The 15,558-nt window shown below is 41.0% G+C and overlaps 1 protein-coding gene across 4 annotated transcripts in view; it reads right to left on the reverse strand.

Moving 5' to 3' along the window:
• The window catches only part of LOC121896932 (kelch-like protein 25), a 47,864-nt gene that overhangs the window by 16,694 nt on the left and 15,612 nt on the right, over positions 1–15,558 (reverse strand). For 3 of the 4 annotated variants that reach the window (XM_042411042.1, XM_042411041.1, XM_042411040.1), the window contains 7 exons: positions 12,401–12,632; positions 11,671–11,776; positions 4,814–5,059; positions 3,040–3,129; positions 2,595–2,758; positions 651–798; positions 199–395 (listed from right to left, as the gene is read on the reverse strand). In XM_042411042.1, coding sequence (XP_042266976.1) covers positions 199–395; positions 651–798; positions 2,595–2,758; positions 3,040–3,129; positions 4,814–5,059; positions 11,671–11,776; positions 12,401–12,582 — 1,133 coding nt within the window. In that variant the 5' untranslated portion in view covers positions 12,583–12,632. The remainder of the gene's footprint in view (positions 1–198; positions 396–650; positions 799–2,594; positions 2,759–3,039; positions 3,130–4,813; positions 5,060–11,670; positions 11,777–12,400; positions 12,633–15,558) is intronic. The other variant, XM_042411043.1, reaches the window with a different exon arrangement.

Genomic DNA, 15,558 nt, shown 5'->3' on the forward strand with positions numbered 1-15,558 from the left:
CACCTCCTATTCACTTGAATGAGAAAGTGTGTCCAATCTTTTGACTGGTACTGCAATTCAGGATTTGGCTTTGTTTTATACTTTGAATTAGACAATTTAACTTGAAGAATACTGCAAGACACCACACTTAATAGTAGAAAACTACAACAATATGAGTTTGTCATCATTCTATTTACTATAATGTAACATGTAACTCACCTGGCTATAAGCATGGGTGCTCCTTTAGACCACTCCTCATGGACAGTGTCATAGATCCAGACGTCTTTAGACACTCCATTCTCTGATCCTCTTCCTCCTGTCACGTAAACCTTACAGCCGATGGCACATGCGCTGAACTCCTTCCTAGGGCTGGGGAGGTCTGCCTTGGGTATGATCTCCTTGGCTTTGTGGTCGACCTAAAAATGAATCAACCAGAGTCATTTGTTGATGGAATATGAGTTAAAGGCAATGAACAGAGGCACAGCTAATGTCTCGCATTTGACCAAATTCAACCTGGATGGTAGCTAGGATTAAATACACCAACCTACAAGTCAATAAATATGAAATCGAACCAAAGCTAAAACGATACTTATATTTCATACAGCATGCAGTATCTTGTCACACATGAAAATAGGTCATCTAAGTGTAAGGATTGTGTGCATGTCTTTTACCTGGTATATCTTGTCACACATGAAGGTCTGGCCTCCCAGTATAAGCAGTGTGTGTCCTGCCTTGCGTGGTCGAGCACAGGGACTCGTCACAACTCCGTCATTCTGAAGGATTTTCTTTTTACACTGCATTGCCTCTTCTACTATTGACCTGCAGAGGACAGTTAAAACATTACTGGAGAGATGTTTAATGTTAATTTGTTTAATGTCTTTTCTAAAAGCACAGCCTAATTTTCTATCAACAAATACAGCAACTAATGTGTCCTAATTTCCACAAGTTTCCTTTAAAGGTAAAGTCAGTGATTCTAATCCAATACACTTCGTAAAATTCAGCGAAAATCTCCGCATGGTCTGCTAACTGTCTGCTCTGTGTGCGTGCTGAAAAAAAAATCTGGTGTTCATACACACCCCTGGCTCTGTAAATGGACATGTAAACACAAGTGGCTCAGTGAGCCACACTACACTATTGCGGCCAATCGTGTCTGTGTGAGGACATGACAGTCTCCCGTCTCCAGCACCAATTGAATGGTGAGGGACGGCTGGCGAACTGGAGAGAGAGAGGCCGTGGCTAATTCAAATAGAATGTGTTATCTCACAGAACAGATGCGCTTCCATTTTATTAAATGTATCAATCCACACTGAATCCGAGATAGTCTCACATAGATCGCCTGCGTTTTTTTACGCACCGAAACGGTTGCTGTTGCATTTAGTGAAGTGTAATCTGAGTAGGCAGCTGTTTTAATCACACAAATATCCCACTGTATATGTGTTTCGAACTTATTGTTATTATACTACTTTTGTTATTATTGTTATTATTACTTACTTATTATACTGTATCAATCAACCAATAAAAACAAACACTGTTGATTTCTTCCCCTGGAGCTGATATGCAAACTATTTTGGTTCAGTAATTTTCTGCTGTTAGTCAGCCTGGTGAAGGCAGTTTGTCCGGCCACTGTCCTCTCAGCTCCCCAGGAGCTGCTGAGCAGAGGAGAGGAGAGGCACAGAAAGAAACATCTAATTTTTGTCTGATTTTGAGATGATACATAAAACAAATCATATAGTCATGTAAATAATACAAATGACAAAGAAATACAAAACTCATCATTCAACCATTGTTTATAAATACCATGTTTTACGTAATATGTTAATTGACATAACCATCATTAGTTATAATTTGGGTGATCGCCATAGTACATAGACACTCTTTTGAAGAGGGCAGTCAATCACAGGTTAAACTTTTTGTGGTTTTTCACAACTTGATTTCAAGACTCTTGTCTGGTCTCAAACACACTTAATTTTCATCAAGGCCAAACACAAGGAGTATCAAGCCAACCCATTGCTTCTTTCATTCACACTATCTTACACAATCTACTGTACCTACATGAATTTGGTGGTTTTGTGATATATTTTAAAACTTAAAACCAAGTAGGAAAACAATTCAATTCAATTCAATTTTATTTATATAGCGCAGGGCACTTTTCACATGGAGCAGGTCTAGACCATAGCAACACCAACAACACCAACAACAACAACAACAATAGATAGGCTACATGACTAGCAGCAACAAACAGCAACCACAGCAGGAACAGCTGGTGAAGGACAGAGGGACAGACGTCACATGGTTTACGGGGTTTCAACAAACAAACGTTTACATACACTCCATTAATCGATTTGTCAATTCACAGAATATTCATCTGCAACTCTTTGATAATCGACAAATTGTTGAAGTCATCTTCAAAGCAAAAATGCCAAAAATGTTATGGTTCCAGGTTCTCTTATATTGCTGCTTTCCTTGCTCTTATATTACTGTAAATGGAATGTTTTTGGGTTCTGGACTGACAAAGTCACCTTGTGCTCTAGGATATTGTAATGAGCTTTTTTCACGGTTTTCTAATATTTTATAGGCCATACTGTTTGACACTGTTCATGCAAACACCTGCCTACCTGCTTCTCTTGTCGGCCATCACCAGCTCTTCACAGGCTACAGCCTCCAGTAGACATTCAGATGGCAGCAGTGCCAACCTGATGCCCCTCAGCAACTCTGGTAAATGGTGACGTCGACCCTCCAAGTCGTACCGTACCCACTGCATCACAGAGTTAAACACAACCTGCCACAAGTCAAATATATCTAGAATCAACATTAACATCATCAACCTAAACAAATGCATCTGGAAGCAAAAATTGATAATCGTTCATTGAAAGCACTACTGGTTTTTGATAACAATTTTGGCAACTAATTTGAGATTGTCATGAGAAAAACGGGGTAGTGAAATTAGTGAATAGCTTGTATCTGTGTGGGATGGCTAGTCAGGAAGCCTTAGCTGTGGCAATTTTATCAATGAGGAAAAAAGGAGGGAAAAACGAACAAAGGAAAGAGAAGATCACTCACCTGTTCATCTTCTATCTCCAGCTCATCGCTAAGTATCAGCTCCAGCAGCTTATCTTTCGATAGACTATAGAAATCCTCTGATTCTCTTACCTAAAGGAAGACAAAACCCATCATACATTAAACCTGTCAATAATGATAGAATATAGGCTAAACATGGATCTTCTGGTGAAATGTCTTGCTTCTTCTTTATTTCATTAGAGCTATTATTTTCTTTTAGAGCTGCTACATCTGGCAAAAACAAGAACCTGGATTTATGGTGTTTGTGATGGGGGCCACGGGTGCAGACAAACTGTTTATTCAGGCTTTTTTGCTTGCGCCTTATTATGTCATCTTTGAAATCTCATACATTACAGATCCAATTCATTACCCAACACCATTTCACTATATTTACTGACAAGAAAAGCCCATCAGCAGCTAAATCTATACAATCAAATGACTAAAATATGGAGGTTTTAAAATAGTAAACAAAGTACTTCCCCTCATGCTTTCATATCCACACACGTGCCAATATTGGTTTCAGTTTCATCATCCAACTACGGCAAAAGCTGAAGCCAATTTGGAAGTGCCTTTAGTGCTAAATGCTGGCTCCATTCAAGTTTATTCAGTCAACATCTCTCTCAAAATACAGATACAGATACAGAAGTGCGAATACAGAAACAGAGGGGTGACATCATTGACACCAAGTCACACAATCAGTTTTGCAAGTTCTGCATTCATAAAAGTGGTCAATAGAAATTAAAGGAACACTTCTGTTAATTACAACTTGGGTTTTATTGTTGTATATCTGGCTATTGTATCATTTACATTAGAGCTCAACATACTGTGGTCGTGTTTACTGTATTTGGTTGTGTTTTCTCACTTTGCAACATTTTTTCTAAATGATGCGCATGTTATCAAATTGTATGAAAGATGTTTTCTGCTTTGTCTATTTGCATGTGTTTCCTTAAGCTGTGGTGCATTAAGCTCTCAGGGCCACCATAGCATTGACCAAAGTAATTGTTGAGATCTGGGAACACAGCACTCATGAAGTCTGATGGTGCAAGAAACAAAAAGGTTCAAAGTTGAACCATGAAGTGAGTAAGTAAACAGAAGGGTGTTCACAATATACAGTTTGGATAACGTTACCCATCATTTTCTCTTCCAAATAAGTGTGGCTTACTCTGGGGGTTTGATTCCAACCTGTCTGATCTGCCAGCATGTGTTTCTTGCCCATTGGATCTATTTGTAGCAATGATGCTCGTTTCAAGATCTCAGTAGTTAGCCTGTACTGTATGTACTATGTACTGAAATATGACTGTAGCCAAACTTTAATGTCATTTTTGGACAGCTTTTAGGTGTTGGCAAAAATGACAATTCTTTTTCAAATTCAGCCTGAATCACTAGTTTTTTTGCTATGTTGCCGGTACACATGGTATTTTGTTTACTTACTGCACAATCAGTCTATTTCAGTCAGCATAAGCATGTGTTGTTTTGCTTGCCAGACTAAAACGGAGCAGAAACCACATCCAACCAGCCAAAACCGGTATTGTGCTGGTCGGACTTTGAAGTGCACCCACACTTTGGCCTGCAGCCTGATTCAGTTCTTGCAGTCTATGTTAAGTAGATCGATTTAGAACACTTATCCACCATTTCACAGTTGCAAGCACTTAGTAATTAGGCAATACAGTAAAATGATCTGAAGTGTAAAGGGGGGGGGACCAGAATATCCCACACAAGAGGGGCAGTCTTTTAATGTTTGTGCAAAAAGCCAGAAAAGAATGTAAATCCTCTTTACCGTCTCGTAGTGTAACAGACACATCCTCCATGACAGCTCGTACAGTCTTTTACACTGATGGGCATCTGATAACAGCATCATCCCCAAACAGTTGGAGGAGTGCAGATTTTTTTCTAAAAACTCTGCTGCTGCATCCCGGATGTCGTGAAACTGCAACATGTCTCCTGCCTCTAACAATGACTCTGCATTCTCCTCATTTATGATAACTCGAGATGAATAGGCAAAGTCCAGCAAAAGCTCCAAGACCTGCGAGAGTAAAGAATAAGAGTTAACCAATTAATATTTATTGTGGCTACTGTTGACATAATAGTATGTACAACTGTATAAGACAAAGACAAGCTCTAAAGACAAGCTCTGCATGACTCATACAACTTAGTTCATAAGAAGTTATCTGACCGAAAAAGAATGGAAAAGGTATGAGTAACTTATCTAACAAATAAAAAAAAGTTGTAGTCTTTTCATATGACAACACTGTGACTATGGGCTTCAATTAGGGTCATATGTATCGTAGCTATGTATCATCATATCTGAATGAGTGAAAACATTTTGTATGAATGTGTTCAAATGTGTGCATGTGTACAAATGTTTTTATCAAATGAATTCAAATGTTTGAATGTGTAAAAAAATATCTGAACAAATAGATTTAATTTTTGAATCCATAAGGAGATCTGTAGCTGTGCATGACATTTTGTGGAAGAAATGAAGTAGATTTGCACAAATAATTTCCAATGTGTGAGTGCATTAAGAAGATCTGCAGTTACAAAAAAGGTTTTCAGTTACACATCTATCTGTAGGTGAAAAAAGTTCACACAGAACTGAGTTGTATGTGTGAATCCCAAGTTTATAGCTATGAATCAAATCTACAAGTACACCTCAAACCTACATATACAAGTACTTTTGTCCCACATTTGATGCTTCCTCATGCATAGCCAATGGGGATGTTTAGATTAACCCTAACCTAATCATGGAGTCAGGGGGGCGAGCCTTTCAAATCAAATAAGTTGAACAGCTTTGGACGGAAGGTCCTGTGCCAAGTCTGCAGGAAAATTTAGGATGTCAGTTGAGTAGGGTTTACACCTGTATTTAGAGCTGTCCACTTGTGATCCGATCACCTGAGACGCATGTTAATACCAGGTGTAAACAGGGCCTTTGAGTCCCACTCACTGAACTGAAACACAGCTGAACGGAGTATATTCCTCATGATCCCCGGCGTTAGCAGAGCTAACGTCTAAGCTAACAGCTAGCGGAGCTAATGGCTAACGCCAGAGCTAACCGCTAACCTCCACTCTAGAAGAGCCTCCCCTAAACCTATATTGTATGATATGGTATTTTGTGAAGCGCCTTGCAACTCTGGTTTGAAAGGCGACACACATATGTGCTCCACTCAGTGAGTGTATCCTTATGGCTGTCCTCTTTTCAAAACAGTAATATTTTGTGTGTGCACGCATGCGTGCACGGCAGAGCGTGCAGTAACGTTTAATGTAAGCCTATGCCTATAATATCAATATAGATAATGTCATATATCTAGATTGCTGTCCAAGACCAATGTTGTTGACTCATTGCAGCCAAATGTTAGCAACCCGAATCACTTCGCAGGGATACACTCACTCACGGAGTGAGTGATTCATGTAATTCATTCGCTAAAGGAATGGGGTATGTTCACAATTTACAATTTCAGTTAACAGACATTTTTATCCAAAGCGACGTATCTCTGAGAGCTGATACAACACAAGCAAGAAAATAGTCAAGAGAGAACAATGTAAGTGCCATAAAGCTAAGTCCGAGTCTGATAAAACGTAGGTGCCAACAGGCAGTGCACAGAGGCAATGCATAGAGTGCATAGAAGCAGATTTTTTCTTTCCAGTCCAAGTGTGGAGGTGTTCACGAAAGAGCTGGGTCTTGAGTCTTTTCTTAAAGATTGAGAGGGACTCTGCGGATCAAGCAGAGTTTGGTAAGTTGTTCCACCACCGGGGAACAACAGAACAGTCTGGCTAGTGATTTGTTGTGGTGGAGGTACCAGGCACCTTCCATTGGCAGAGCATAGTGAGCGGGAGAGAACGTAGACCTGAAGGAGGGAATTCATGTAGGTGGGAGCTGTTTTAGTTGCTGTTTTGTAAGCGAGTGTCATGGTTTTGAATGTGATGCAAACAGCAACTGGGAGCCAGTGGAGGGACATGAACAGTGGGATGACGTTTTGGGCTGGTTGAAGACCAGCCATGCTGCTGTGTTCTGGGTCATCTGCAGAGGTTTGAACATACATGTGGGGAGGCCTGCCAGTAAAAAGTTGCAGTAGCTCATGTGTGATATTATGAGAGCCTGTACCAGGAGTTGTGCTGCATAATCAGACAGGTAGGGTCTAATCTTCCAGATGTTGTACAGAGCAAATTGACACAACCAAGCATTAGAGGCCACGTGATAAGTTTCGGGCAGACTTTGTAGGCATGAGTTGAGTAGATTCAAGCTGGATACTGATCTGTTGTTGTATAGAGGGACTGACTGGGATGACAAGGAGGCTCAGTCTTAGAGAGGTTAAGCTGAAGGTGGTGTTCCTTCCTTCGTGCTGATATATTGGCAAGGCATGATGAGATCCGACCTGAGTCCGTGTGGTCTTCTGGCAGGAATGACATGAAGAGCTGGGTTTTGTCAGCATAGCAACAAAATCCTGTGAAGGTTCCTGAACCCCTGTGGATAGGCCATGGGGTTTGGACACTTCTCCCCTCCAAGATACTCTAAAAGATCCTCCTGAGAGGTAGGACATGTACCAGCAGAGGGCAGATCCTGAGATACCAAGGAGTGTGGAGAGGAGGATTTGGTGGTTAATTGTGTCAAAGGCAGCTGACAGATCTAGCAGCAACAAGGCTGAGGACTGACCAGCAGCTCTAGCTGAACACAATGATTGCCAACAGGAGTGCAGTCTCGGTAGAGTGCCCCCGCTTAAAGCCAGTCCGATTCGGGTCGTACAGGTTGTTCTCAGAGAGTAATTCAGAGACTTTGTTAAAGACTCAAGTATGCACTCAAGTATTTTTGATAGGAAGGGCAGGAGTGAAACTGGTCTGTAGTTTTCAACCATGGCTGGTCAACCCAGCCCTGGTTGTAGGTGTAGGTTTTTTGAGCAGTGGGGTGACCTGAGGTTGCTTAAATGTGGTGGGGAACACACCTGTTGTAAGTGAGGAGTTGATGATGTGTGTGACTGTGGGGTTAAGTGGGGGGGAAATGGTCTGTAGAACATTGGAGGGTATTGGGTCCAGCACACAGGGAGTGGGACGAGAGTTGAAAAAAAAAACCGAAGTGAACACATCTGCAGTGAGCAGAGTGGAAGGCGGCGGGAGCAGAGGAAGTATTATGAGGAAGCATGGTAGCTAAGACCTCATTGGAAAGTTGAGTTGGTGTGAGGGGCCGGGTGTTTTGGCGGAAGGAGACCAATTGCGGAGGAACATGAGGATGTTCCGGTAAGGTGATCGTGAATTGAATGAAGTGGTCAGACAGATGTAGGGGGGTGACAGTCAGATTTGCTTTGAAGCAGTTCCGAGTCAAAAACAGATTAAGAGTATTGCCCGCTTTGTGTGTGGGAGAGGTGGAGACCTGTTTGGGGTCACACGAGGACAGAAGTGACAGTTAGTCAGCTGCTTGGGTTTTGTCAGTATGGATATTCATGTCTCCCATGACAATCAGTGGTGTGTTCAAGATAGCGATACACTGCTGATTTATATTGAATTCATAAACTTCCAGTGAACCCAGTTTTTTATAAAATGCACAGGATTTGTATTCATGTTGTAAGCACATGAATATTTTTCCTTCCTTGGGACAGTTCTATACACTGTGTGCAAAAAGTAAAATGTACATTGCAGATCTGCAAAAGCCATGCATTCAGCTTTGTGCAGAAAGTTAAATGTCAACCACACATTAAACCATTATACTGTGGGTAATGAGGGTAACTGCATGGAGATGGGCAACACGGGTTGGCACATATTATACAATATATATACACATGTAGCCAAACCAGAGTTACAAGGTGCTTCACAAAATACGATATACAATATAGGTTTAGGGGAGGCTTTTCTAGACTGAAGGTTAGCTGTTACCTCTGGCATTAGCCGTTTACTCTGCTAGCCGTTACAATACACACCATTCAGACATGTTTCAATTCAGTGAGTGGGACTACACAGTCAGAGCTCTGGTCAAGCACCAAACAATTCAGTGAACAAAGTTTTTAAATGAACTGATTCTAGTGATTCAGTACAGAGAAAAGAACTGCTTTGCACATCACTAGCAATCTGCCCCTTGGCAGACTGCAGGGAAAAACTGCCAGAAAGGCTTGCCCCCCAGCTCTGTGGTTGGATAGTGAAATGATATTCCTGATAGTTTAGTCCAATGATCTGTTAATCTGAGCATCCCCATTGGTTATTCAGGAGGCAGCTTGAAATGTGGAACAAAAGTATTTGTACCTGTGGGTTTGATTTGTACTGTATATTTGATTTGTAGCTGTAAACTTGGGATTCATACATACAGTTGAGTTTTGTGTGAACGTTTTTCACCCACAAACAGATAGATGTGTTAACTACAAACCTGATGTGTAACTGCAAACTTTTTTTGTAACTGCAAACCGTGAAAATCTTCTTTATGCACTCACATATTGGAAATTATTCGTGCAAATCTTCCTCATTTGTTGACAAACAATCATGCACAGCTACAGATCCCCTAACAGATTCAAGAATTAAATCTATTTGTTTAGATATTTTTTATGCATTCAAAAATTTGTATCTATTTGATCAAAACGTATGTATACATTCAAACATTTGATGTATTCATACAAAATGTTTTCACACATTTAGATATGATGATACACAGTTACGATACATATGACTAATTTTATTACATATGTGACATAACATTAATCTGCAGTGTTGTTTACTAGAGCTCGACAAATATATGTGCTAGGCTTGCTGTGGTAGTGTTACTGTGTTGGGCATACAGCGCTCACCGCCCCCACCATCATTTTGCTTTTTAAAAAAACAGAAATAAAACCCATTCAAATAAAACAGCACCCACTTCAAATAAAAAAACTTTTTAAAATAAATTTATGAAGTTAAATTTATAAAATACTAAGTGTGTTATCAATACTTTGTCGAATGACGGACGCTACAATAATAAACTGAAAGTGTCTGCTCTGTGACCATCTGCAGCAGCAGCAGAGTCGCAGCGCAGTGTAGTGGAGTGAGACGTCTGTCCTCCATCCTGCTTTCTGCTGCAAACACACATAGCTGTTAGCGAGCAGCACCTCTCATGTCTCCCCGGGTCTTTCTCTGCCTGCTCAGCCTGCTCTTGGTGTGTCTCTCTCTGATGGCAGGCAGGTTGCTCCGGTTCTGGTTCTAAGTGGCGGTCTTCCTCTGGCTCGTCCCTGAATCTGTGTGTGCAGCAGCCTGGCTGTACATGGAGGACGACCTACGGGCAACAGCCTGAAACCCGCCATCACTAACTCATAAGTAAGGGGAGATCAAAACTAAAAATCTGACGTTTAAGATCAAAGAAAGCGCTCTACAGATATTGAAATCATCGATGAATACCCACCAACCTGATACCACCACTGCAGGTGCAGCCTGTTGAGCTATCATTACATTACTAATGTAACAAAACTCACACAACCCCTGCAAAATGATTCGTTTCACTATCAGAATTTGATCTATTCAGTCCAATAACATTTGGAAAATCTAGAAGAGCTGCATGACTAATTATTTTATCCCCATTCAAGATAGCAGAGGGCTAAACTGGATGTTGGCTGGCTAGGCCAGTAGAAGTCTCTGGTGCGGATTATAATAATTACTGGTAACGCAGTGACAAAAATTAACAGAGCAAGCAGAAACTGATCAGAAAACAAGGAGGCTTCATACTTAAATATGAGCAAATATACTTAAGAGAGGGAATTGGAAATAAAGGCCTCTCGCGAATATAAACCTGCTTCCAGTAAAGGATTAGTACCCTCTGTAGTTCAGGAAAATAAAAGGCCCCGGCAACTACTAGAGGAAATATGGTAATTTTGTTTTCTTAGTTAATATGTAGACTGATCCTCAGCAAAATGTATTTATTTATTTTTGTTAACTAATTAATGTGAGGTTAATTTAAGTTGTAAAGTTAATCCTTCATAGTATTAATATTTGAAAGGAATATATATATATATATATATATATATATATATATATATATATATATAAAAAAAAGCACATACACACACTCACAAACATATATAGCTGACCGGGGGTCAATGCTGATGCTCGGTAGTTAAAAACCCATCTGTATGAATATTTTGTCTTGGTTATTGGTGTAAGCTCTCCAAGGTCACCATGCTGCCATGCAGGCTGCCATTTAACATGTGAGGTCAAGTAGTTTTCCACCAATCATACAATCTAAAGGCACGTCCAGCCAGACTCCATTCATAAGTCCAAGGTGTAAGGCGACTCAGCTGAAGGCCAACGTTGTTTCCTGCCACAACTTGATTTTAAGTGTTTTCCGTGTTCATCAGGTACTGTTACTCCATTCAGCTGACACATAATCAGGCTAACAAACCATGATTTTCTCAAGAAGACAAAAACAAAAAGAAAAACAAACAAACAAAAAAAAGACTTCTGCTAAAATTGCATGCCGTGCTGTTGAACCACCCTGGATCACCACAGGGTCACAGACCTAACTTCAAGTTGGTTTTGGTGCTATACAAAAATGGTTGGAAAACACAACTTTATGAATGCATCCAAAGAACTTTCTGATGCTATTTAACACTGTAGCATTTTGTCTGAAGCACACAAAAGCTTTCACTACAAATGGGAAATACACAGTATAATTCTCTTCACTAAGAGCAGTAGTACCTCAGGGTGTATACTGTCTCTGAAATTTACGTCACTGTCCAGACTTTCTCGTAGTCCACCGCTGAACATGGCCTCAAAATAACGACTACATGCTGCCAATACTGCCCTGCAAGACACAAAGGGTTTTTGTCAGTGAACTAAGACTCACAGATTATTAAAACAACCAAAAGCAAAATAAGAAGGTAACAAGTACCTCTAACAAGCCTAAGAGTCTAAAGCTATGCTGACAGCTCTGTGAGGCAGTACTTACTAAAGGCACTGCTATGCGTTGCTAATCAACACTAAACACAAAGTAAAGTTCAGGCTGAGGCCAATGTCATTGGTTTTGCAGGTATTTACTTATAAGCCAAAGTATTAGACAAATGAAATTTTGGACCCAATGATGGTGCTAGATCAAGGGTCAAAGGATCACACACAAGTGTTTACAATTCATTCTGAGTGGGACATAAATGTCAAAACCAAATTTCATGGCGGTCTTTCTCTCTCAAAGCCACTAAAGTTATTGGGATTCATTGTCTGGGAACCATGGATATCTATACCTAACTTCATGGTAATCTATGAAATAGTTGTTGAGATGTTTTAATCTGGACCAAAGTGGTCGACCAACTGACCAACATTGCTACTAAAAAAGTTGATTGTTTATTGTGTGTTGTGGTAGTTTCTAGGGCTTCTACTGACACTTTAGGCAGTAGAGACACCACTTTCAGTGAGGATGTCACCATGTCTTTACCTGTGGCATGGGAAGGAGCGGTCCCCGGCCCACAGAGTGACATCTGTGAACATGCACTGTTTCCTCATTGTGTTTAGGTGGGTCAGGACACTGTCGGGATGTGAGGGCTTGTGGAACAGTGAGATGTTCATGGAGCCCGTACTGGTGCGGGATTTACGATTCTCATGAACAGTCACAGACATGGTGGCTTTGTATGGCACCTCCGGAGAGTCACTGGGAACAATTTCTCCAACTATTCAATTACAATAAGGACAGAAAACAGGAGAGTGATAATAAGTCACAATGTTAGAATGGCAGCAATTATACTGTATGTAAGCATGTATAAACATACATACACATTCAGATGTGGTCAACAAGAACGCCAGATTAACTTGCATAATGGAAATGATAATGGAAATGAAAGAACATAATCCAATCGCAACACAAAAAATATAATAAAACATCAAAAGAAAGTAAACTGAGACTAAAGGCTATCCTGTGCCGTTCAGTGAAAAACACCCTTTTTTTGTTGAGATTTAGCCTATAATTTTTTATTATTTTCTACTCCAATATATATGCCCAAATCTTCAACAATACAATAACCTAATTAAAGCTGCAAGCAGTGATGAACAGGCCATCGCATCTGCTGCAGCCATGGTATCACTATTGGAGGTCTGATGAAACGACTCTGAATTTTTAGGATTATCAGACACTGTGTGAATGGGTAAAACATTATTAGTATGTGGCACTGGAGATGACTTATTGGAAATTTGGTATACTTTCGATGAAGTATGTGTCATTTAGGCTTCACTTCCTTTTGCACTATTGCTGCACTGAGATTTCAGTGGTAAAATCAGTGAAAGTGCAGTGCAGCAATACATTAACCAGAGGGCAACCGACATGGATATACACTACCTGTGTCTACTATATGGCACTAGACAACATCCAGTAATTATAAGTCTTGTTGCTGTATATCATTTGTAGACCACATCATGTAAATTTCATGTAAATCGTATGATGTTTGTCACATAAGGCTGACTTCCTGATGTAAGTAGGTGAGTGAGTTTTTGCACATTCTAAAGGCCTCAAACGAGTTTGAAAAATGAAAATTGATGCACGAGATCCAAAATGACTGACTTCCTGTTGGGCAAAAAAATTTGAGAAAATATGTTGTATGTGTATGTGGGGGAATAATAATAATAATGATAATAATAACAATAATTAAAGTTGCAAGCAGCGATGAACGGGCCCTCACACTCCACGAGCATGGAGGGAGCAGCAAATGGTATCGCTATTGGAGGTCTGTTGACATGGATCTGAATTGTCAGGATTATCAGACACTGTGTGACTGGGTAAAATATTATTTGCTGTGTGCAGTATGTGGCATTGGAGACGACTTATTAGAAATTGTGTATATATTTGATGAACTATGGCTGTGGTCAAAAAGTATCTCCTGTCGTCTTTTCCTAACCACTTTTCCTTGACTTCGATGGAAAATGTCATGAGGTCAAGGAAAGATGGGCAGGAGAATCCATACGGACTTAGGAAAAGACAACCACGGTAAGAGAATCTGACAGCACTTACTCTGGGCTACATAATCATGTGACGGCAGATGTTATTGACGTAGGTCTCCCGTGGTGAAACTACAATGTTCTGTAGATGGACAAAAAGCGCATCTTTCATGCAGGCTATATAAATGTGCACAACACAGTGAAAAATATTACTTCGTTACCAAGGTCAGAAGTGAATTTAAAGGCCGTTTAAAGACTCATTGTAAGGCCGTATTCAGACCAAATCAGATGGTACAGTGTTCAGCCGCAGGGTCGAGCGGAGGTGTTTGGGAGTTGTGGGCGTGTTTATTTGTGCTCTAGAATGTAACCGCTGTGAAACAATCATAAAATAATGTATTATTGATCTGATTCACCAGCTTTCTCGCTACCAGCACTCCCTATCTTCATTTACTCTCTAGCTCGCTCGACCACAGCTGCTCTCTTGCTCTCTTTTTCTCTCATCTTTTATAAAATGAGTTGGGAAGCAGACAGCAAAGTCTAACTTTACTTTTAATGTTATCAAGCGAAGAGAAATGTCCTTCCCTCGTCCTAGTAACGTCTTTGTACTCCCTCATGGCAGAGTATAGAACTCTGATCAGTCTGATCTCTGGCTATGATTGGCCACCGCAGCCTTCAGCCGCAGTGATGTCGGGGTGCGTTTCTCCAAAAGTTGACTCTGGCTCAACTTTCTGGCCGCAGTCTGGTGTGGTGCCGCACAATGTGTAGCCGATTGCCGGTCGGCTACACATTGAGTTGGAAATATCGGCATATCGGATATCAGCAAAAAACCCAATATCGTGCATCCTTACTCTGTGGCTGGCAAACTCGTTAGCCACTTCAATCACAGCACTGTTGCAAGCAAAACGCTGCAGAGAAAACAGGAGCAAATGGCCCTGGCAACCCACCGGCTTATGCAATCATGTAAAACACGGTGGAACTCTTTGAGATGTTCGATCGGCTGGTGGAGCAGTGGTGGGCTGTTGTCGCTGTCCTGTCAGATTGAACGGTAACCAAGCTTCAAGATGCCAGGGTCCTGGAGCTGAAGGAGGAGCACTGGAAGTTGATGGAGGACACACAGCCTGTGTTGAAAGCACTGAAGTGTGCCACCACTGTCATGTCTGCAGAGAAGGACGTCTCCATATCCAACATTTATCCTATCACCTTCAGCCTCATCAACACCCATCTCACGCGCAGAGAAGGAGACGGGCCCAGAGTCATCAAGTTCAAGGCAAAAGTGCAGTCGTCCCTCAGCAACTGAATGAAGGTACGCTAAACTATTTGATTGACAGGATTTCCATAATAAATAACCAATGATGACTGGACTGGAGTAGGCCAAATTACATCTACATAAATGTCTCTTATCTGCGTTGCCTATTTAGGCATTTTTTTCATAATTCATTTACAGGTTCAGTGTGATGAGTTGGTGTCATCCACTCCCATGATCACATCAATGCTGGACCCTCATCACAAACACCTGGGCTTTCTTACACCTTCACAGAGAGTGGCTGCAAATGTGAAACTGGTTGAACTGGGAGAGGCGGTGGAGATGAGCCAGGCAGCTATCCCGCCGGCTGGGGGAGATGAGGCCGCGTTGTCCGACACAGACATGGGGATCTTAAACACTGGAGC

Source organism: Thunnus maccoyii, chromosome 5 (assembly GCF_910596095.1).
Source record: "Thunnus maccoyii chromosome 5, fThuMac1.1, whole genome shotgun sequence".
Lineage (NCBI taxonomy): Eukaryota > Metazoa > Chordata > Actinopteri > Scombriformes > Scombridae > Thunnus > Thunnus maccoyii.